The following is a 24210-nucleotide window of genomic DNA, read 5'->3' on the forward strand; positions in this document are numbered from 1 at the left end:
TGTAGTCATATGGGCAGTTCGATTTCCAAAATATTCCGCTACCTTTCATTATACAAGGTGCCTTCAGTTATGTAAGGGCCGATAAGTTTACTGTTAATGATTCCACTGTACATTGACAATCCAAGGACGCTGGTGCTCACCTTGTCGAAGCCAATGCGCATATTCAACATTACAGTGACGCATGTTAAGCTTATTAACTGTGCCATGATTTATACATGATGACTCGTTAAAAAATAATAGACAACGGAAAGAATTGGGCTTTCCTTCTACATGTCCAAATGTCCACTCACCAAAGACTAAACGATTTTTGAAAATCTACATCATTGAACTATTGATGTAAAAAGATGTGATATGGACGAAACTTCTGCATCCCGAGAACTCTCCACAAACTCATATGAAAAATTCCTGATCATCCTGATATTTCTCTTATGCTCATTTCGGAATTAAAAGTCAAAGTACTTAGTATTGCAATTTGACTGTTCTCTTCATACACAGTTGCGAGGCGAGTTCTTTTCTTCTGATTTAAAGCCCCTTTCTTAGTAATTTTTTTAATCCCACGAGAGAAAGAAGTTCGGGATTGTAATTTTTTTAGGAAAACGCTGAGCGTAGAGATTAACAGGATTATCTAACTACCCACCAGCTTCTCCATAGATCAAAATCATTTCGCTGTTCACTTCTACGGTCGAATACTCCATAGCGAAGAAGTACTAACAAAATAACGTTTAAAAGTAAAGGGTGTTACAATAAGAACGCAATATTTAAATTTTAAGTAAACCAACGTTTTTTATAGAAAAATACTGAAATATTCATTGATTTAGAATATAGACATTTGGGAATTACATGTGAAATAACACATCCGATAAATTACAACCGCGGCTTAAGTGGCACAAGTTTATTTTTTGCGAAATTTTGAAAAACTCTTTTGTATAAATGTGGCGGTGACTTGTCTGATACAACTTTCAATTTCGGCTTTCAATCCTTGGACGTTCTTAGGTTTGTTGGGATAAACATGAGATTTCAAAAAAACTCCAAAGAAAAAGTCAAGCGGTGTTAGGTCACATGAGTGCGAAGGCAAATTTTTGTCATCATGACAGGAGATGACGCGACCAACGCTGTTCAATGATCTAATAGGTGGACTCTTTTCGCTGTGTATGATCTATTGACAAATTTTGTGGAGTCAGTTGGATTCTGTAGGGATGGAGATGTAAATCTTTCATGAGAATACGATGCAAAGTGGCTGTTGAAATGTTCAATTTATTTGCACGCTGAGGAATCGAGGTCCCTGGACGCTCCCCCACACTCCGGAGAACTGCCGTGATATTTTCTTCTGAACGACCACTACGAGGTCGTTTTGTGTCTTTCACATCAATAATTGTCTCAGAACTTTCCAATTTATCGATGATTCTTTTTATAGTTGATGAAGAAAGAACGCTGTATCTGCCAAAAATTGGACGCACTTTACGAATTGTAGTAAAGAAACTTTCACCATTTTGACAAGAAGATTTAACAATAAGGACATATTGCTACATCGAATTTAGCTTCATGATTATAAACTCTTATCTGTTTTCCTTCCAACCTGGCACGCGAATTTACTCATTAAAAATTATAGCCAATATAACGCACAATTCAAATCTTGCGTTCTTATTGTAACACCCCTTAGATGTTTTGTTTATTAAAGGTATTGTTTATTTGTCACATTTTATTCCCATAAATTTTTTTCCGATATAAATTGTTTAAAAGTGGAAGTTGTCATTTAAGATATGAATTGAATTTCGTTAACACGGTCTTTTCTACCATGAAGCAAAAAAAATGATTCGGACAAATGTTCCATGTTTTTAGTCATATTATCCGAATATTTAAAAAAATTGGGGGTTGTCGCTTAAAATTAAAAAAAAATTAACCCCCACCCCGCCCACACAGGGGTGGAGCGAAATCAACTTCAATACCAATACATTTCCCTCTCAGAGCGATTGAAGCTTGATAGTAATCATTTCTTGATAGGATATCTAGCATTAAAAAAATTTCGATATTGTAGGTTAAACGTTACATACTGTATAAGGCCAACTGAAGAGTATGGCAGTCGGTACATAGGTGTATCAATTAATGAAAAGTATTTATAAAATATTTAGTACATGGAAATACATATAAATTAATGTATGTTTCTGTATGTATATATTATGGTGTACGTAGTAAATAGGTTTAATAATTTTGACTAGTGTGAACCTCTCGGTGCAATAGACATCGAATTCATGATATCATCGGGGAAGAAACCAGACGTTCTGAAATTGAGCATCAGAATATGAAAATTGTTGATCTTACGTCGTGACTTTTTTCGTTATCCTGAAATCGGTAGTTTAATTTTCTTTATATAATACTTCACTAAAATCTTTTGAAAATTACTGTATTTACATGTAAAACACCCACGAAGGACATCGAATCAGTGAACAACCCATTTCAGAGTTTTGAAACCACCAAAGTGTGAAATAAGATTATCCGGCAGATTCATAACTTGTGGAAATTCTAATGTTGAAACATTAGAAAATAATCATATCTTTGTAAAAAACAAAGATAGGGTGAAGCAAAAAAACGTCCAGAAATAAAATCACCAACTTAGATTTTCTGATGCCTAATCTCGAAACGTTGCATTTGCTCACCCCTAATATCACTAATTCAATGACGATTTAACACATTAAAAATCCGTACATCTAACTTGTTCCCTACTCGTTTTACTCGTAGACAGATTGCAACAAGTTTAATGCATGTATTCATTATTCAGAGTAAGCATAGAAGTATTGCTCAGAGTGCATATCAGACCAAAATATTGAAAATAATCAATATTTTTTGATAAAACTATAGTTTTTTTGTCAGGAATGATATCAAAAATTGGCCGAACACCGTCACTGTTATTATGTTCTTTATTCTACCATATAAAACAAAAACATGAGATTTTTTATCTCACTGTTACGCTTCGAAAAAATTTGCCAACGTTGTAAAAATCGTTATGCATAATCTATGGATTTTCAATACACTTGTAAAATCGTCCAAGAATGGTTCTAGGTGAGTGCATTTTGTCTTGTAAAAATGCATTGTTGCATAGCGCACGCACGACTTTAGCGCTGTGCGATATAGTTGAATGTATTGAATTTAACTCCTGTACAGTGGCGGTTACTTACAATGCTCACCATTGCGGTATCCAAAATGGCAAAAGTTATAAGGTTGGTTAAATTAGGAAAAGTTGCGCAATTTGAAGCCTATTACGGACTCATTTCGACTTTGGATTTATCTGTCATGGTTCCTGAAATATGCGTGAAAACTGAAAAAATGCAATTAAAAAAAAATCTTACCGTGAAAATTACCCATCCGATTTTGACGAAACTTGGGTTACTGACATTTCCTGTTATGGCGCTTCACATAATGGCGACAGACTTTTTTTGCATCTTCTAGATTTTGCATCATCCTTCGAAAACGATATTTTTCTATTTTCCTCCGTGAAAGCAATAGAATGTGCAAGATTCCTAACTGTTCTATTTAATTTATTGCAAAATAAATTTAACTAATTAAAACCACAAAAATGTTCAAAATGGCCGCCTCTTTGCAATCATAACGCAATTAATGTTTTGGTTCAAGTAGAATACGCAAGGAAACGAAAAGTTGATGATGAATATGCAAAATCCAGAAACCGTAGAAAAGATCTGTCAATGTCACGTGAAGTGGCATAACACACACTTACACTCACTCAAACGCAAGTGCAAATGCATCAAAAAGGGATCTTTTCCGAATGGACGTGTCCGGTGCAAGGGCAAGTAAGTCCATTCTGTAAGCTCTCTAATTCTTTCAAATTCAATCTTCCATTTGTCGACACGATTAATGGATATTTGCAACCTGTATCGCTCTAAAACCGAACAAAATTTACACATTTAGACTTTTCTACGCCAATGCCCCGGTCCTCATAATCGGATTGGCTTCATACGGTCATCGCAAAAAAGCCATTTCTCTTTGGAATGACCCTCCGCGATATAACGGAGAGATTAACTGACTCTAATTCATAATATCAGCAATAAAATAGATTGTGTTGGAGAAAGTATGATCAAAATAACTCGTAAAGAGTTGCCTTCGTCTGGACCAACAGTTTTCGACGGTTTTAAAACTTAATTTGATACATTCTGAACTGAACTTGAAAATAGTGTCAACAAACCAACATAATTTTTTTTCTAATTTTCTCAAAATTAGAGCTTCCTCTCAGCCATGGAAACGACATATGCAACCAACCAGCTGTTTAATCATCACCGTCATTCGACACCATTCAACGCGATCAAAACAACCAACTGATGCTGACTGTATTGTCATACTGATGGAAAAACGCAAAGGGACGGAGAGATAATTGAATTTGTGAGAGTATTTGATACGATTTTACAGTCTTCTGGCACTAGTTCGACTGGACAATAAAATTACGGGACAAAAGCATCGAAAGCAGCTAAACTTATAAGGACTACGGCGAACCAAAAGTATTAACACCATTATTACTGTATTACTAACAAACTTTACGTTATCAAAACACTTTTGGGCTGAGGCAACAAACAATCCATCTAGAATGTATCCCAGAAATAATGTTCCATATTGAGTATGGACGGTAAAAATAGAGATTTAGCTAAATTGCCTGATACAAAAATTGCATGTTTTCCGTCAAAACCGTATATGCATCACACAAAATTTTCACTATGGCTCAAGAGAAAATTAACTGATAATGAATAAATTATGATACTGAAGAATTCAAAAACTAACACCAGACGTATCACTGATGCAATGGACGTTAATAAATAATCAATTTCTCATCTCATCTCATCAACGGAAAAAGAAGCTGTTTCTTGACTGAATTTTCTACGTCGATCGATTAGTCGGGGTATCGCATATCCGTGGCCACCACGAAATCCAGACTTGAATCCATTATATTTATCTTGCGTTTGCGTCTCCTGTAAATCAAAAGCTGCGAAATTTATTCCGAATTTACTTAATTCAAAATGTTATTTTGACAGTTTTGTGTAAGACAAGTTTAGCTGAATCGGCCTATTTCTTCATCCGCTAGTGCGTTATACACATTTCTACAAATGTTTCTGGGACATCCTGTATATCTAGGTCACAAATTACCAAGGGATATCATAATAATTCCAGGAAATTGGGCAATAAACCAAGTTGATTAGCCATGTAACTAGTTATTTATTGGATGACCTGTCCATATGGACGTTGGGACCGATATTAAGATAAATTGTTCAGTATCGTATCACGTACGTTTCGGTTTCATAAACTTGATACGTTAGCGAGGATCCACCAGCAAATGAAGTACGGAATCTCTGCGAATGTGGTTGAGCAAACTTACCCATTTTCCATTTGCAGCTTTCATGGCGCCAAAGAGCAATTTCAGTTCTTTCACAGTGATGCTATAGCTCGCCAAGACGCCGAGCATCTCGATCAGCAAATCTGAAAGGAACAAATGTATTTCCATTAAGCAAATATTCGAAAGAAAATACTGTGTATAGGCGTGTTGGAATATTTCGAAAGTTTAAATGAACTAGAATAAAGGATTTTGAACAGGTAAACACGTAGGGGTAAAAACTCCTCATATTAATAGAATTTTATAAATATTTTTCTGTTCCGGTGTATTCCGCAATCAAAAGTACGGGTTTGCTGCCTTCTCGTGGTATCAAAAGAAGTATTGAAAGGAAACTCTTCCGGTACCTTTGTTTTGAAATTTCCTCCATTATGTTGGAGGCACAGAATAAAACAGATTAATACACTGACTTTCAAAAAAACCGCAACACCAAGAAGAACACATCGTACACGTTTGAAATTCTGGCATTACGTTGGGTCGGGTAATAGATAAAAACTATCAAAATATCAAAAAAAAATTATTGTGAATAAGTGAAAAATTTAATAATAATTTAATAATGGGTGGTATCTCCTCTTAAATTAATACATTCCTGTAAGCGACGTGGCATGCTTAAAATTAAATTGTCAATATCTTCCTGTGGTATTGTATCTCGGGCAATCTGCACCTGATCGCGGAGTTCATCTATGGTCTCTGGAGGGCGAGCGAAACGTTGAAGTCTCCGACCCATTATATCTCATACATGCTCTATTGGGGACAAATCTGGAGACCGAGCTGGCCAAGGCAAAGTATCCAAATTTTCAGCTTCCAAATACCTTAAAGTATCGTTGGCTACACGTGTCATCACTGAACACGATTCTTCTCCACTCATCCACCCATTGCATTCTCAGACGACACAAGTCCAGTCTGGCCACCCTGTGATTTCGTGATAATGGAAGCCGACGCAAAGGACGATATGAATTTAGTCCAAAACTTCGAATTCTGCGATACATCGTACTAAGGGAGACCCTTCGATTTAAGGTGTCTACCCAGTTAGCACCAAGAGACGGAATTGTTTCAAACGGGGCGCCTGTCGCTGAACGACGAAATCGCCGGTCTTCGCGTTGGTTCGTCATTCTTGGACGGCCACTACCACTATGACGATTTACTGACCCTTCGTTAGACCAATCCCTCCAAGCTCTTAGCACTGTTGATGCATTTCGATCCAATCTACGTGCAATTTCGCGGAAAGGTAAACCTGCCTCATGCATACCAACAATTCTTTCCCTTTCAAAGGGAGTTAACTGCTGATAAACTGCATTTTGGCGTACACGAGGCATTTCGCACTACCACACATTCCATATGGTACTAACAATAATACCTTTATCGCTATCCGCCTGTAAAAGAAATTGCACAAAGAACGATCATCACAGATAAAAAAGTAAAGAAAAACTTCATATCGCATTAAAATACGAACTTGAAATTTTTATCATTTTTTTCTCTTTATAAGTCTGAAATCATACCAAAATTTCAAATTTTTCCAAATTTTTTCAAAATTTTTTGGTTTTTTTGAAAGTCAGTGTATGATAAATTTGAATTTCGCCATTTTTAATCATGCCTTACATTTTTTTTTATTATGGGTGCTACACAGTGTTTAGTTGTCAATGTTCTCCAATAAAATGCCTCAAATCAATTATAATTTTATCCGCTATTAAGTAGGCAACGTCTGAATTTTTAAAGGAAATTTCAGATAAATCAATCGCTTTATTACGGCCTGTGATAATTTCCTAAATGCCCATAACGCCGGTATTAATTAAAATGCCCCGAGTTAATATCGCCGTATTCGATACTGACCTTAGTAAGCTAGTGGGTAGAGGCAGCTGACTTAATCGCCTCGCGAATTGACCTTAATAATTGGGAAACGATAATTAAAACCCCAGTTATGATCACATATGGCGCCCGCGTATACTAAAATCTCCGAACAGTTTGGTTTATATTAAATTTGTTTGAAAATGAAAATTTAATTTGTTAATTTCAGTGGTAAACAAATTAAACAACCAAGAATTTCAAAATATGGTAATTTAAGCCCTAAAACATGTATTAATGCATTTAATTATCAAATGCACTCAATCATTAGGCTTAAAAATACACAAGCTGTGAGGAATCCAGGGCTCAGGTATGTTACTGCCTGTGGGATTCCTGCGGGCTCTCATGTGAATTTCGAAGCATCAGCACAAGTACAGTAAACTGGAATGGTTTATTTTAACAAATAAGAGTAAATTATACAGTTAATAGTGCATTACAGTTAAAAGGAAAGAAAGTTGCAAGACAAGACGATTTAAAAAGGACAGATTATCTCCTGAGTCAATCTGTGTCCACCGATGACGAGAGTAGTAGATGCGTGAAGGATTTGCACAACCTAAAGGAGGAGCGTTCAAAAAACCTCAAATGGGCGTTGAATTATCAGAGGCATGTCTTGGATGCATTCATCAGCCTTTACTTATTTGTTAGATATTTGAGAGTAAATAGCAAAACCCCTCGCTTACTCACTGCTCTACGGTCACTGGTTACTACGAGGATATGTGAAATAATTCTCCATTGTTTTTTTTATATATATTTTTTACTTTTTGCTGCTTAAAACAGCAACATCGGCGCTGATCGATCAGTGGGCTTATCGCAACGATTAAGCGGATCAAACAAATCGGTCGAGTAGATGGGGGATTATTGATTTAGATCAATTCGAGAAATTCCGAATATCGAAGTATTTTAGGACATATAGCGGGTGTCCAGAAAGTAGGTGCAAATATTTTGATGGGCAATTCTTTAGAATAAATTAAGGTGATTTTACTTTTGAACAAAAAGTCGCAAAAGCTGCATTATTTAGATACAGAATGATAAAATTTCAAAGCTTTTAAAGATTTTACTAACTATATTATGTTTCCTTTAAGTGTTTTACGCACACTCAGTTTACACAGTTTAGGGCCTATATAACTAGATTTTAAAAGCCGTTATTGGAACCTACAGGGTGGTGTTTCCTGGGCTCTCTTTCACCACCCAAATTCATGAAATTCGAATGTGGTGTTCAATTTAGAAACTTCTTGGTCTCCAAATATTGTATTGAATTGCTTTCCACATATTTCTAAATAATACAGAAATAATATAGAAAATATCCTAATTTAAACTTAATTTTCCCATATTCGGAAAACTATGTGAAACCTGTGGACTCAAATCCATAAAAAAAGTGCATTGCTTACCACTTTCGTAAATAGCTCCAAAACAGTTAGAGGCGAAAAATATATCAGTGAAAAACATTTATAAATTTAAATTATGCATTAAGACGGTCTGAGGGATCAGTGACGTACCACAATAAAGTTTCGGGTAATAAAAGACGACTTAACTCTAGTACCACACTACAGATTGTACCAATTGTTTTTGTAATCTACTTTTACGGGTTTTAAACACCAAAAATAAAACTAAACGAAAAATCTGAAAAATGAACACTCTGTAGACAATGGCTGTGGACAGAGTGGATTGGTTTTTATGGAAATAATTTCCTCGGAAACTTGAGTCACCCGCTTGCAGCTCAGGACGTAAACGTCTCCGTTACGGGAGAGTGGTTATAGACCTTGAAATAGTGATGGATTTTCACTACAGGATTGTAATTGTGTTTGTTGGGTTAATAAAAATGTTTAACTTAAAATAAACAGGAACTTATTGAATTCCTAGAGCCAGGAGAATTGGTATCGAATATGGCATTTCAGAGGAAGACATAAGCATGTTACTTCAATATCATGTGAAGAGTAGAAAGCTAACAACGACCTGTCCGTCTTACTCACGAATAGAGGCAGGAACAAGACAAACGATATCATGAGGCACAAGAAAAACAAAAAAAAATTACGTCACATTAAATATAAGTAAAAATAGAAGCTGCTTCGAAAAGTACGAGAAATATGTCGAACAGACGACTTTGACAATATGAAGTACCGATTATCGCGTTTTCGTGAGACCCAGAGACATTTACTACAGCGGAAAAGTGGGCCACGGTAAAATATGATTAAAAACCAAGAGAACAAGGCAGAAAAGTTCGTAACTGAATATCGAAGAAGGCACTAACACTCATATCTAAGAAAAAACAGGGAACCTTAAAGTCTCGTGCCAATATGTGGCACGAGATTTTGCTGTGCTCTTTTACGCGTCCATCTTGAGGTTCCAACATAAGGTCTTGGTTACCAAGACTGTACATGGAACATAGAAGGAATTATGGAAAGTTCGAAGGAGAAGTCCAAGGGGCGGTTAGTAATAACTATTCACATAAAAATGATAATGCATCACAACAATTGAGGAGATTTAAGGGATCTCTTGAGAAAACTTAGAGACCTGGATCGACTGATGAAACTCCACTGTCACGTCCGTCTATTCGGAACGAACAGTTTTAACAGTTTTACGATAAATCCAAATCTCCTACGGGACGACGTTATGCGAAAACGCCAAACACAACTAAACTAGTCGGTTGGTGAGCTTGGTTTCGCCTGTCATGATAATTTATGACCAAGCAAACAAATCACGGGAAAAGTTTGGGGATTACTGTATTATGTCACTTTACCGATTTTTTTCTTGTTGCCATGTCGGCAAGGGATAAAAACTTTACCTCCCTCCGGGGGTAAAGTCTTTATCCCTCTAAATAAACTTCACCTCCCAAGGGAGGTAAAGTGGCATTTTCCTTTCATTAATGAGGGTGTTGTATTCACCGTTCTATCTAGAGTCTAGAAAATATGTTATTCTTATGAACCATTAAAAGCTCAAAAAATATATATACAGGGTGTCCCAGGTAAAAATGCAAATATTTTAACCATGGTTTCTACAAATGAAATTAACAAACACGCATTCTTTCTTTTTGTTCAGAAGTCGTGAACGGGGCAAGTATGATCGTATTCTTTGCTTTCTCACCCCAGACACAAGGGGGGCACAGTTGGTTGACAGTGCCAAGGGGAACTGTATCTGTTTTACGTAGCTTTTTATTTTGTTCGAAGGACCACAGCTTATTTGGCGCTGAACCAATGCAGAACAAAACACACTTGGTAACAACACACTTGTATTTGTCTCATTAAATTTTTAATGTTACTTTACAAGTGACAAGTATGACAAATTGTAAAATTAGAGCAAACTAGAAGAACACAAGCGATCACTGAATGTTAAGAAACTTTTGCGATTGGGAGTTTTTCCTTGAGCAGGGCAACTGAGATGTGAATTGAGCGCAGTATAGGGATCCTACTAAGACTGTAGGAGTTAAAAAGAGAATAGGAGAGATGCTGAAGAGGCGTTGCGTTTTGTATGAGAGATTCTATGAGACTGATCCAAATCTCAATTTTTCCCACCGAATGTGAACCTTATGATAACCATTTATATTTTTACCACCTCATAGTCATACCAATTAATGTGAATTATTAGTGCTGAGGACTAAGAATTGCTTATCATACGGTCCAATAAAGGTGTGAGAAAAATGATGGGTGAAAAGAGTTATGAGCGTGGGAAGAGTGTGGAATGTGTACGCAGTTGACTAATGTAAAAACCGCCCTTAAGGGTGATTAATAAGGGTTTACGTTGGCAACATAAAAAGAAGTTTGTTAGTGGGTGAAGATGTTGGGTATTTTCCCAACAAGTCGGTCGTTTAAGTTCTAGAGATCTTTGAATATGGGGCCCCATTTGGATAAAATAATTTGTGTTGGAAGAGCCCTTCAAAGCATTTTCATTAAATTTGGTGTGCAAATATTTTTCGATCGTAGCAATTCACAAATAAAAAAATTAAATATACAGCCTTGCCATAACATAAATATAAGGGCCGGACTATGAATATAGAGGCCCGTATTTACTTAATCGTTAATATTTCGATTAAGTGATTATACTACTTGATTGTACCTTTCATTTAGAAACTTTTTTGTCTCTAGGAGATTTTCCGCAGAATGCGTCGTTTTCTCTTAGTAACGATTCCAAATTTTACGTCTTTTTATTGGAGGAATTTCTTGATATTAAGTAGACCATAGCTCGAATAGCCACATCATTCTCCCTGTCAAAAAACCATTTTGATTTTCATTTTCTGGTATATTGTGGTCAACTAGCAGTAGGTATTACTCGTTAATGCTATTATTGCCATATTTAATTATAAAATAACATAAAAATTAATTTTTATTTGTTTTATGATGGCTCTTCAGTTTAGCGATCTCGAGTATGCTGATATTCATTTGGGTCATAGTGAGTGCAGACAAAACGCTCATAGAGCTAGAGTTCTCTGCCATTAGCAATGTCTGAATCGACGACTTCCAAATGCAAGAACGTTTGCAAATGTTCATATCAAGTTGAGAGAATTTGGTAGTCTCGCTCCTCAATGAGGAGAAAATTATAATAATAAGCATTATGGGGTAGGTCATGAGCAAGAAATAATAAATTATTTTGAGGGTAACAAAATTAGTAGTTTAAGAAATGCTGAGCATGACTTAACGATCCCAAAAAGTAGTATTCAAAGAGTTTTACCTCAAGATCACCCTTATCGTTTAAAAAAAGTCCAGGACCTCGTGGTCACTTTAAACAATTTTTAGTGTGCAACTTCATTTTTCTTTGTTATTTTGTTTCAAATAATTCAATAAATAACTTTAGGCAGACGCGGCCTAATCCGAGGAAGGTAAGAATTGCTTTAAAATAACTACTATGAGAAAACGACCCATTCTGTGAAAAATCTCCAAGAGACAAAAAAGTTTTTCAATGAAAGGTACAATCAAGTAGTGTTAACACTTAATCGAAATATTTAGCGGTTAAATAAACAGGAGCCTCAATATTCACAGTCCGGCCCTTATATCTATGTTATGACAAGGCTGTATATTTAATTTTTTTATTTGTGAATTGCTACGATCGAAAAATATTCGTACACCAAATTTAACGAAAATCCTTTGAAGAGCTCTTCCAACACAAATTATTTTTCCCAAATGGGACCCCACATTCAAGGATCTCTAGAACTTAAACGACCGACTTGTGTACTAAAAGGAAACAATACGTGTTTGTTAGTTTCATTAGTAGAAACCATGGTTAAGATATTTGCACTTTGATCTGGGACACCCTGTATAACACAATTCTAGGGCAATCGAGTAAACCCGAACGGTCGTTAAATTACAAAGCAAACCATAAAGACTGAGATGTAACAACGTCTGAAATAAATGAGCATACCACACTTTATTTTACTTTATAATTAATATAAATTAATGAATGAATTAAACTTTACAGTGGAAATAAATATATCATCCATCTAAATTGAATCAAAGCACAACGACTATTTTAAGGCATGACATAGCGCACTGTGGATAACCGAGTGAACTCTGTGGTTATATAAACTTCCATTACGGCACAATATATTTCTGCTAACAATTTATTTTAATGCTCCATAACCCAATTAAGCTGGAAACGGATTCTGACATTTTGTATAATATTAATGTAGACGCCGTCGACTCTGTTTGGACAAAACACAATTTTGTTAAATTAAGCCGTCTTTACGGCAAAATAATTATGTCAGCATTAAGGATTACGTTGTTTTCTTAATTATAATATATGAGCTATCTAGTGGTTTGTTCAGTTGTTTCTAAGATTAATACAATAATTTTTCCCTATAAATACATAAACACAACAAAGGGTTGAAGTTTCGCTATAAATGTGAGGTGTATTACTTACTTGTATGCACTTTTCCCATGTTGTTCTTTAGTGTTGGCAGTACGTACAGTCAGTGACAAAATTATTCGTACACTACCTAAATTGTTAATATTATTAGGTTGTGTAGTACGAAATGAGTAGAATTGAATTGAAACTTTAGTCATTTTTTTTTCATATGAAATGTTTTTATTGTCAATCGAAATACGCACCACCATTATCAATACACTTCTGCCATTTAACGGGAAGTTCATTGATTCCCCCGCTGTAAAAGCCTGCAGGCCGGGAGTCGATAAACTCGTGGAAGGCAGCTTTGACAGCCTCGTCGGAGTCGAATGTTTTCCCTACCCCCAAGAAGTTATCCAAATTTTGAAAGAAGTGGTAATCAGTGGGTGCTAAGTCGGGTGAATACGGTGGATGACGAAGAGTTTCCAATTCCAACTCCTGTAGCTGGACCAAGGTGACTTGTGCGATGTGTGGCCGGATGCAACAATAGCGGTGCGCTTCGATTGACTAATCTTGGCTGCTTAACCGTCAGTTGCCTCATCATTTCGGTCAGTTGTCGGCAGTAGACATCAGCCGTAATCGATTCATGAAGCTGTGATGGATGACACCTGCGTTGGACCACCAAACGGACACCATAAGTGTTGGGGAAAAACTCAACATAAATCAGCGTTATCGCTGGGCTCCAATTAGGCCCTAAAGACGTTGGAACAATCCCAATATCATCTGCTATATGCATATATACATCTGCTGCATTGCACCCCGCGATGCAGCACTTACCCTCACGTGTTTAAACCCGGCCACCGTCATGGCACTGGTTCCTTGAATTATCGCTGTCCCGATTTATGGGGGGCACCAAATAAATCTGTCAAGGGAACCAGAGAGCCACATCTGGGTTTTGACCGTGAAGATTCTTAGGAAAAAACTTTCCACAGAACTAGGGGGCGGTGTCAGTTGGGATTGGTTAAGATCTTTTCGTGGTAATCTCCCTCCAGCCCCACCATCTCTGGGACGCAAAAAATCTAGGACTCCCAAAAGAGATTCTCTCCAAGACAGTACTCGCGAACGCTCTTCTTCCCGTTTTGCGGACACTCTCGATCCCTGAACGCGGAACTCTATCAAAAATCTCTCTCACATAACTTAACTCTAAAACAGTGCTCGCGAACTCTCTCTCCCGTTTCTCGGACACTTCTCGATCCCTGAACGCGGAACACTATCAAACCTCTCTCACAACATTAGCTCAATCTCTGCTCTGTAACTCTTTTACAAGTCACCCTTCAAACTTTATACGTATCTTTCTCAGATCTCGGGCAACCCAGTACCGACTCTGTAAAATCGAAGTGTATATAAAGTTGTAAATCCGTAGTGTAACTTAGAGTGATATCTGTAGTGTAAAGTAAATTACTTAATTCGTGCTACGGAGTTTGTCTTCCCCGAACCCTTGAACCTCGTTTACATCAATTGACACATCAGCGTCTGGTCCTTCGAATCACAATAACTCACACCAGCAAAATAGGAGATATCTCTTCGGGTGCCTTGTGAGGCAGTCGATTCTGTTAGGCAGTGACTAAAAGCCCCTGGCCTGAACAATAAGCTTCTTTTGATGAAGATTTTTTTTCGCACAATGTTTTGGTGGTTCATCTTGATCCAACCACGGCGAAGAACGTCTGGTATTGTTATGTAGGATCCATTTCTCATCACAAGTAACAATCCGATCCAAAAATGGATCGTTATTGTACCGGCACAACAAAGAAACACAAGCTTCGAGACGTCGTTCTTTCTGTATGTCGCTCAACTCATGCGGTACTCATTTGTCCAGCTTCTTCACCTCACCAATTTCAGCCAAATGAGTCAACATTGTTTTTTTGGTTACACTGAATATTAACGAAAATTCGAACGCACTTTGACGTGGATTCGCTTCCACCACGGCTTTCAGATGATCGTTATCCACCTGAGTTTGAAGTCGTCCACGTGGTTCATTTGTTAGGTCAAAATTGCCAGAACGAAATTTCATGAACCAACGAGATGCTGTTTGCTGTGAAGTGACTTCAGTACCAAACACATCATTAATATTGCGACCCGTCTGAGCTGTTGTGGTTCCACGGTGGAACTCATATTTCATTAACACACGAATTTCACTATTTTGCAGGGCTGCACAAAAATGTTTATAAAAATAAAAGTTTTCAATAATTTTTAACACTTTAAACTCTGATCGAAAGAGGAAGAATGTGCCTTTTCCACATAAAAAAGTCCAAATATGGATTTAGAGTGAAGTTATTCGCAGTTGAATGTGGCATTTCGAGAATCTACTCATTTCATACTACACGATGTAATACAATTACAGGTGAAAACAGCCTATTTATTTTGTTTATTGCAACTTAAACATTAAATTTTAACTTAGATTCTAAAAATATAAATAAAATATCATTTCCGGCAGGTCACATACGTATTCGTACACTAATAAAAACTAATTAACTTTTCCCACTTTTAGTACATTCAATATTTCGTTGGGCCTCCTTTGGCTAAAATAACGTCTTTAAGTCTTCTCGGCATTGAATAAACTAAATTTGCCGTTGTTTCTGCAGATATTTTTGTCATTGTTCTTCTAAAATTACCTTAAGAGATTCTCTATTTTTAATTCGTTTTTGAACCTCAGGAACGCGAATTTGCCTGTCTAATTGATCCCGGAGATGTTCAATTGGGTTGAGGTCTGGTGACTGGGGTGGATGGTCTAAAAGTCGTGGTACATTGTAGGCAAACTACATCTTAACGTTACGCGCATTATGTTTTGGGTCGTTGTCTTGCTGCAAAATCCAGTTTTCCAATCCTAATTTTTCAACACTCACAGGTAGATCATCCCGCAAAATTTCCATATATTTATACTGGTCCATGTTATCCTCAATAAAAGCCAAAGTACCCACTCCAGATGCTGCCATGGCTGCCCAAACCAAAACATGGCCACCACCATGTTTAATTGTTGGACACAGATTTTCAGGATTCAAAGCTGTATTTTTTTTTACGCCACACTTTTCCTTTACCATCTGACCCAAACAAGTTAAACTTGCTTTCATCAGTAAGTAACACCTTTGCCCAAAAGCTCTCGTCTTTTTCCAGATACTTCTGTGCAAAAGCTAAACGTTTCTGCTGGTTGACTTTTGATACAAAGGGTTTCTTTCGAGGAACTCTGCCATGGTAGCCTGCCGATCGTAAAATCCTTCTTACAGTTTGAGGATGTACATTCTTCCCAGTGGCTTCTGACATTTGCGCTGCTAACATAGGGGCACTCTGTCTCGGGTTTTCTCTAATTTTCCGAACAAGTGCGCGTTCTTCTCGTAGAGTTAAGTTTTTCTTTCGCCCCTTTTGTGGTTTTTTCAAAACACTTCCGGTATTTTTGTACTTTTTTATAATGTACTGAATAGTGGATCGATTTCTATTAACAATTTTACTGATTTGACTGTAAGATTTTTTCTCATTGAATAATTTTATAATTAAATTTCGAATGTCTTCGGAACACTCTTTGCCCTTACGACCCATGTTTAACACTAATGCACAATTTGGTAAAAACATGTTGTTTATTATTTTAGAAATACCGGCGAACAAAAATATAAATATTTTTTTATACTCTATTTTTTATAAAAGAATAATAAAAACTATATAAATATAAAGAATAATCTTATATAGAATAATAAAAACAATATGAATAGGTTGTACGAATATTTTTGTGACTTGCCTAAAATGATATTTTTAATTTTTACATGAAATCTGGATTGAAAATTATTGTTTTAATGATATAAAAGATATGATTAGATCTCGTTTTGTATGTTCCTTATGTCATTATTAAGTTTAAGTACTAAATAACTATTATTCTCACTTTTTGGGTGGTGTACGAATACTTTTGTCACTGACTGTATATTCACACATGCTCATAATTTACGGATATTCGGGATTTTGTCAATAAATCACTTTTTTACGTTGATGCGAGCCTTGAACTTACTTGTGACAGTTATTGTTATCTGAATTTGCAAATGCCAACTTAAAGGATCTGCATAAAAAACGATTTAAAGATATGCAAAAAATAAACTGTAGAAAAGGAGTTTTTAAAAGTTCTAAAAAAATGTACAAATATGAAATTTAATGCGGAATGTGTTCTCTCCGTGTATCTGTGGTGGTTCTACAAGACTTTCCCACACTTAGGGTTATTCTGTCCAAACTTGTTGAGTAATATAATTCCAGACTTGTTGAAGAGCTTGATATAACTAATTTCAGTGTTGAAATTCATTCTGGTTTTGAAGACTCTTTCTCTGAAGCATGCGCCAAACATGCTCAATCGGGTTGAGATCAGGAGATTGCGAGCGCCAGTCTAAAACTGGAATATTTTGCTCTTCTAGGATATGTCTGGTGACTCTAGTAGAACCTCTAAGGACATTTTCATGCATTAAAATAAAATCAGAACTGATGATGTTTCTATATAGAAAGACATCAGGTTCTAGAACATTCCTAACATAATCATATGCTGATAAAAAACGATTTAGAAAAACGAAATTGGTTATAGGACCAAGTGAAATTCTTCCTCGTGTAACGATTGTGCCTCTTTTGTAGCTATGAACTTCTTGTATTTGTTGAATTCGACTTCGTATACCACGTGCTCTCCAAACAACTACTCTTCGAAAATCTAGATGCAAACCAAATCGAGACTCATCACTAGACAAAATGCTTCTTCACCGATCTGGTTTCCATATCATATGTTCTCGACCCCATGCTAGTTGAGCGGCATGGTCCCCACCTTTATCGATTGGCGTCTCCAAGGTTTTCAGGAGACTAAATTAGCTTCTCTTAATATCCTATATTTGGTATATTTCGAAACAGCTACATTATGAGTCCCTTGTAAGTGATTAATTAATTGAGTTGCAGTCAGAGTGCCATTTCTTCGAGCTTCAAATTGAACCTAACGGTCCATGGGGGGAGATAGCGCTCTGAGCGATTCCCCAGGTATCGGCAACAGTTTCTTGCGATAGCCTAGCTTCAAGTATTCCTAAAGCTAATAACATTCTATTTTCATTTAAATGTCGTCTAGGTGTCTTTAAAATAATAAAAACTAAAAGGATTGAACAACAAAGATCGATCGCCACTTAACCAAAAATCTGCAGTACAATCATTTCGTATGTTAATCTTAATGTTGCTTTTCCATATAATACAAAAAAAAATTATACAAAACAGTTCACAAATATCTCCTATTTGCATGTTTGGGTTAGTAAACATTGCATATATCATAATATGCTGCAAAGATAACTGTAAAGTAGATGAAGAAAATTTTATTAATAAAAATCTTGGATATCCTCATATTTGGAGCATGTGTGTTCTACTCAAGTAACCATTATACAGGGTGTTAATTAGGTACGTGCAGATATTTCAAGGAATGAATCTCTGCCCGATTCCAATACAAAAAGTTCCTATTAACATGTGGTCGCAACGGCTCCGTTTAAGAAATACCGAGTGTTTATATTTCAATTTGGTTTTCTGTGAATATTTTTGGACGCAGATGAGTCAATCGGACGAAATTTAATATTCGCGGGTTTTTTATGATGCAAAACCCAAACGTTATCTTAGTTTTTTGATTGCTGATAGAGGGCGCCACGTAGAGTGTTTCGTCACATTCAAATTGGCCCCAACTTTCTTGCCCCACACTGTAGGTCACTTTTGTGTTAAGGGCATTATTGTACATTTAGTTTGATTCAAAAAAGTACTCTTGGAGAATATCTATTGAATTTCATCCGACTCATCTGTGTCCAGAAGTATTCACAGAAAATCAAATTAAAATTAAAACTTAAACACTCCGTGTCTCTTAAACGGGACCGTTGCGGCCACACGTTAATAGGAACTTTTTGTATTGGAATCGGTCAGAGATTCATCCCTTGAAACATCTGCACGTTCTTAATTAACACCCTGTATATTTTTACTTCAACTTGAAAGATATCGCAGTAATATAATATTATTATCAACATTTGAAAGCGGCATCATGGAAATAAACGATAAGATCCAAGTACTTTCCTTGATAGTTGATGACATAATTTGTGGTTATTTAAAATTAATATATTAACAGGGTTTTGGCTGGCCACCGATGTTTTGAGCCAGTGCCTATCCCTCTTCTACAAAATATACGTGGCAGATAGTCCCGCAGACCTTTTGAGTCACATGCGGGTTCTTCATCGTATTGGAACTAATAGCTATGTGTTAGAGGACCAATTATTCGAGTGCCAAATATTCCAATCCACATATTAATCTTGTAGACATGAGGTTCTTCATGCACAAATAATACGCATTTCTTCTACTGAAAATTCCATCACTTGTCACTTGCCTGCCTTCGGCTCAATCATTTTCTGTGTAAAATTAATATCATCTCCACATTTCTGTGTGTACTATTCATAAAATATTCTTCGCCTTTCGACATCACGACTTCGGCGTCCCGGACAAATTCGAAATTTAAAGGGACGATACCTTTGTTTGCTTAAAACAAACCAAACTGTTGATTTTGGGATAGCCGTGACATTCAATTTCGCCAAGCGATATTTCGGGGATTTTCAACAACCGATAACGGTACCCGCTCTAATTATTCTTTGTTACCACCTTTGTTGGGACGTGTGACCGGTTTTTTGATTATTCGTATTACTTAAAACTTCCTACTGGACGACCAAAAACTCTATGACTTGTCTACATTTTTTCGAGGTAACCACCTTCATTGACGCTTTCTGCTTTAACTACATTAGTGCAACACAAAGTGCAACACTTCCGAACTCTTATGGAATGAAACGAACGCTGTCGCGCTAAAGCTTGACGCAAAAAATAATGGAGAACTAGTTTTCATACATTTCTTGCCATAAGTCCTGGAAAAAAGCAAAAAAACACTGACCGCTTTGGTTTTTTGGAATGACCGAAAAATCAAAAATAATTTCGCAGAACAGTTTGCATCATGAAACTACTCGGAAGAATCTGCAAGTTTTGCTTGAACATTTGCAAACTACGACTGTTACAATAAGCGGTCACTCATGCTTCATCAACAGTTTCGCAAATGCTCTAATTTCTAGAAAGCGCATGCGCACCAATTACAGGTGGCGAATCTAAAATTTGCTACTAAGGAAAATTGATGGCATTGCAATAGAGATTCGGTACGAAAAAATTGGACTATCGATTTGCACACGAAGTTTGAGCAGGGGGTTGAGGGAGATATATGGGAATATGACCAACCCTCGTTCCGACCGAGCGCAAAATTGTCAGTTTCAATAAACGACGTATTCTCCAAGTCGCAAACGTTTTCATTCGCAAGTTGAACTCTATTCATTTATTTGAGTTATAGTGATGATTTGAGTTACTAATTTCAGATGCACTGTAAATCCGTTTTTTGTCGCGCTTTTGAGTTATACATAGCACGTTATATAGGGTGTTCATTTGAAAACTCACCACCCCAAATAATGTAAAAACGAAAATGTCTATAAAAGTACTGAGTAAGGTGGTCCTCTAGACGGCGCGTGGCAAGACTTTTGACATTATCCACGTAAACCTAATGGTCACCCCTTGCCACCTCGCTGCCACCTCTTGAAAATTTTAAATGGCAACCCCACCGAGATGTACTTCATATTAAAGGTAAATAAGAGTACAAAATATTGCTGCATCAAGAAATTCGATTCGTTAGAACGTTTTCGAAAAATTACGGAAAACTAAAGAAACAGTTATTTTAATGTTATTCATCAATGCGGTTAAAAATATCAAATTACCCGTAGCAAATGTGCGGGAATAATGTTTTCAGACTTTTAGTTTTATCACAATTAAGTCACTAGATATGCAAAATGATTTCCATTTTGTGCTAAAAGTAAATATAATCTGTTTTCGAACTCCTGCCGGAACCTCCAAAAAGTTTATATGGTAATACCCCGGCATTCTGCAGTTACGCGTTTTTTTGGTTCATCAATATCTTCAGGATCTAATTCATAAACAAATTATTTCAGATGACCCCAAAAGAAAAAAATTAGCGGTGTTATATCTGGCGATTTCGGAGGCCATTCAATTACTCCTCTTCTGCCCATCCATGTAGAAATCGGCCATTAAATCACTGTCGCACCGGCAGGGCATAATATGCCGGTGTCCCGTTTTATTGAAAGTATAAAATATTTTTGTTGAGTAGAAAATCGCCGTTGTGATCTAATTGCGTGGCTACGACCTCTGTTGTAAGATGATCAATTGACTCTTGTAACATATTGAGATATACTTCATCATCAATGTTACAATCGATGAATCCAATTACAGTATCTCCCAATATTCCTGCCTACACATTAACTATTCAGGCCTTCTCGAAAAACATGAGGATTTTGATGGCAACAATAACGAAAATTCTGCTCGTTAAAGAAACAATTTAAATAAAATGTGTACTTTTGAGGGAAACAGATGTTTTTAATAAGATTTGGGGGGAGAACTGAACACTGTTACCCCGCTCAATTTTGCGATCAGGATTATCTTCTGCCAGTATCTTGATAAATTTGCACTTTGGATGGGTGAAACTTATGCATTTCCGTCACTTTTGCAATAGAACCAATTGAAATCACAGTTTGACGAGTCACTTTTTTAACTGATGATGTTGGTTCAGCCACAAATTTTTATCACACTTTAATTATGGCAGACTCATTCAATAGTCTCGTTTGATTTTCGATTAAAACAACTTTCATTCCTTCTTGTACAGAATAAATCAAGTTAATCGAGATGTTAATGTTACACTATCGCACATCATTTAACAAGTGCTAAATGGCAAAATCTTTGGAAAGTCAGTTTGTGTCCTAAAATGACGACTGGAATGTGTTCCATCTAACGAAAGACATTTTTTTATTTATTTACTCAACAAAAAGGGATGCCAAAAATACTAAGAAGTTATAAAATTTATTAAATGTATTTGAAATCGTGGTATCAGTTTTTCTTAGATTTTTCGAAAACGCTTTGACAAATCGAATTTTTTAATGAACCAATATTTTCTACTTTTAATTACTTTTAATATGAGGTGCAACTCCGCGAGAGGTGCCATTTAAAATTTTGAGGTTGGGGGTAGTGGGGTCACATGGAGTGACTCTCAGGTTTACGCAGATAATGTCGAAGGTGTTCCCCTTCGCAACCTGAAAGACCACCTTACTCAGTATTTTCATATATATTTCCGTTTTTACGATATTTGGGGTGGTAAATTTCGAACTGAACATACTGAATAGAAAACGAAGATCTACCGATTTAACGTCGAAGCAATGTAATTCCAATGTCTTAATTGCGTACTGCACGTCTTAGAAATATCAGCAAAACATAAAAACTATTTTAGTCCTTCGGATTTGGACCGTTGTTACTTTTTCTTTTTCAGAACTATCAAACATTTAATTCGACTGTTAAAGACAAAAACAAACTGTAATTCAAATGTTATTTTAAATTTAGTCTATACAAGAAGTGCTCTGTTTATGGCAGACACGTTGTTTCTAAGTTTTATATGACCATTCTGAACTGAATGGATGCAAATTAAACGAAGAACTTTGGAACAATTTAACGCCGTTTTTATTTAATGTAGAAGCAACTTAGGTCTACATCCTGACTATTCATCATCTGAGTTCTCTGGTTTGGCATCGCCAACAGTTCATTATTTCATAATATTTTGTCAACTACGGTGTTCCTAGAATATCGCACTTTCAGAAATTTCCTCACCAAGTAAGAAACAAATAATGTTTTTTGCAATTATCTAAGAACTCGCTACTCTCTTAGACTCTTGAGTTATTCCTTAAACCATTCATTTAATTAGAGTAAATCAGGAAATTTTAGTTTTAAGGCAGGAAACCGAGAAACGCGATTGACTCTAGTATCCTTGAGTTTCTTTACACTGTGGACTGCAGCTTTTTTTTGTCAGAGCAATATAAAATTTTTGGATGAATTACAGTTGCCACCGAGTATTATTTTCAGGAAGTAGCGAAGCCATATGAACAGAAGAGGCCAAAATTTAATATTGAGATATTTACTTAATGCAAGTTATATCTAGATAAATCCCTAGTGGAAATATCCTTCTTTGTGTTCGGGATAATATCTTCCTGGTAGCATTTTTTTATTCTAAATATAAAAATCTTCCACAGTTACGAAAAAAATACAGTATAACATGAATGATCCATCAGTTTCATTGACAGGCACGTTCGTTAGAAAACAAGCAGCGATGTGATGTGACGAGAACATGGATGTTCCGACAGCTTAATGAATCTTATATCATAATACATTATTCTTCTATCATTATTTTTCATATTCATGTTCTTCTTTTGTCATGAGTCTTAATTAGTCATAGAAATCATTTCTTTTCTTGATGGTACACACCACATTAGCACAAGAATTCTGAAATAAAAACTACGGCAAAAGATTCATACAGGTTGTCAATATTTTCTTTTTTTTAATCTTTTTTATTTCTCCTAGAATTGATGAAATATTTAGCCCAAATTTGGAAAACGACTTATTTTTAACTCCTTAAGAATGCCAACTCTATGAGATGTTGTGTTTTTCAAGCTAAATCCCCCCCCCCTCCCCCCTCCCACAAACACCTCGATTTAACTGCGTCATAAATTTCGCTGGTACATTATTGATCGTTTATTTCAAATAAAAAAACCCTCAATTTAATATTTCATTTTGAAATTTTTTTCAATAGAATTGTTTCCGTATCTGTCACGATTTTCAGTTATTTGCAAAAGAATTATCCTCATTTTGTTACAATTAATTATGTCCATATATAGATAATCAAATGACAACAAGAAGTGCATTAAGCTCTTATGCGCATATTATGTATATTCTAAGATATATTTTAAACAACTACAAATAGTGACAGATGGTGGGAAAAAAATTGAGGCAACGGTACAAGGGAGCATTAGCCTAGAAAAAACAAAACCCTGTAAATTTTCGGTCACAGATCATAGTTATCGACTTTTACTAATCCGATCTAACGTAAACTATTAATGTGGTTAAAAAAATGTCACTTGTGTGATGTGAAAACAGAAAATTTCCGGACCTATGTTTATATGAATTTTTGCCTAATTTTTAGCTGCAGACAATCAGTGAAAAGTATCCTCTCTAATTTTGGATAATCAGGTATAATATCTCTTTTGTTATGA

The 24210-nt window shown here is 36.0% G+C and overlaps 1 protein-coding gene across 14 annotated transcripts in view; it reads right to left on the reverse strand.

Moving 5' to 3' along the window:
- Positions 1 to 24210, reverse strand: part of rg (rugose) — a 677097-nt gene that overhangs the window by 299980 nt on the left and 352907 nt on the right. For all 14 annotated transcript variants that reach the window (XM_066297050.1, XM_066297056.1, XM_066297048.1 and 11 more), the window contains exon 4: positions 5375 to 5475. In XM_066297050.1, the coding sequence (XP_066153147.1) occupies positions 5375 to 5475 (101 nt within the window). The remainder of the gene's footprint in view (positions 1 to 5374; positions 5476 to 24210) is intronic.

The sequence above is a fragment of the Euwallacea fornicatus genome, chromosome 27, assembly GCF_040115645.1.
Source record: "Euwallacea fornicatus isolate EFF26 chromosome 27, ASM4011564v1, whole genome shotgun sequence".
Classification (NCBI taxonomy): domain Eukaryota; kingdom Metazoa; phylum Arthropoda; class Insecta; order Coleoptera; family Curculionidae; genus Euwallacea; species Euwallacea fornicatus.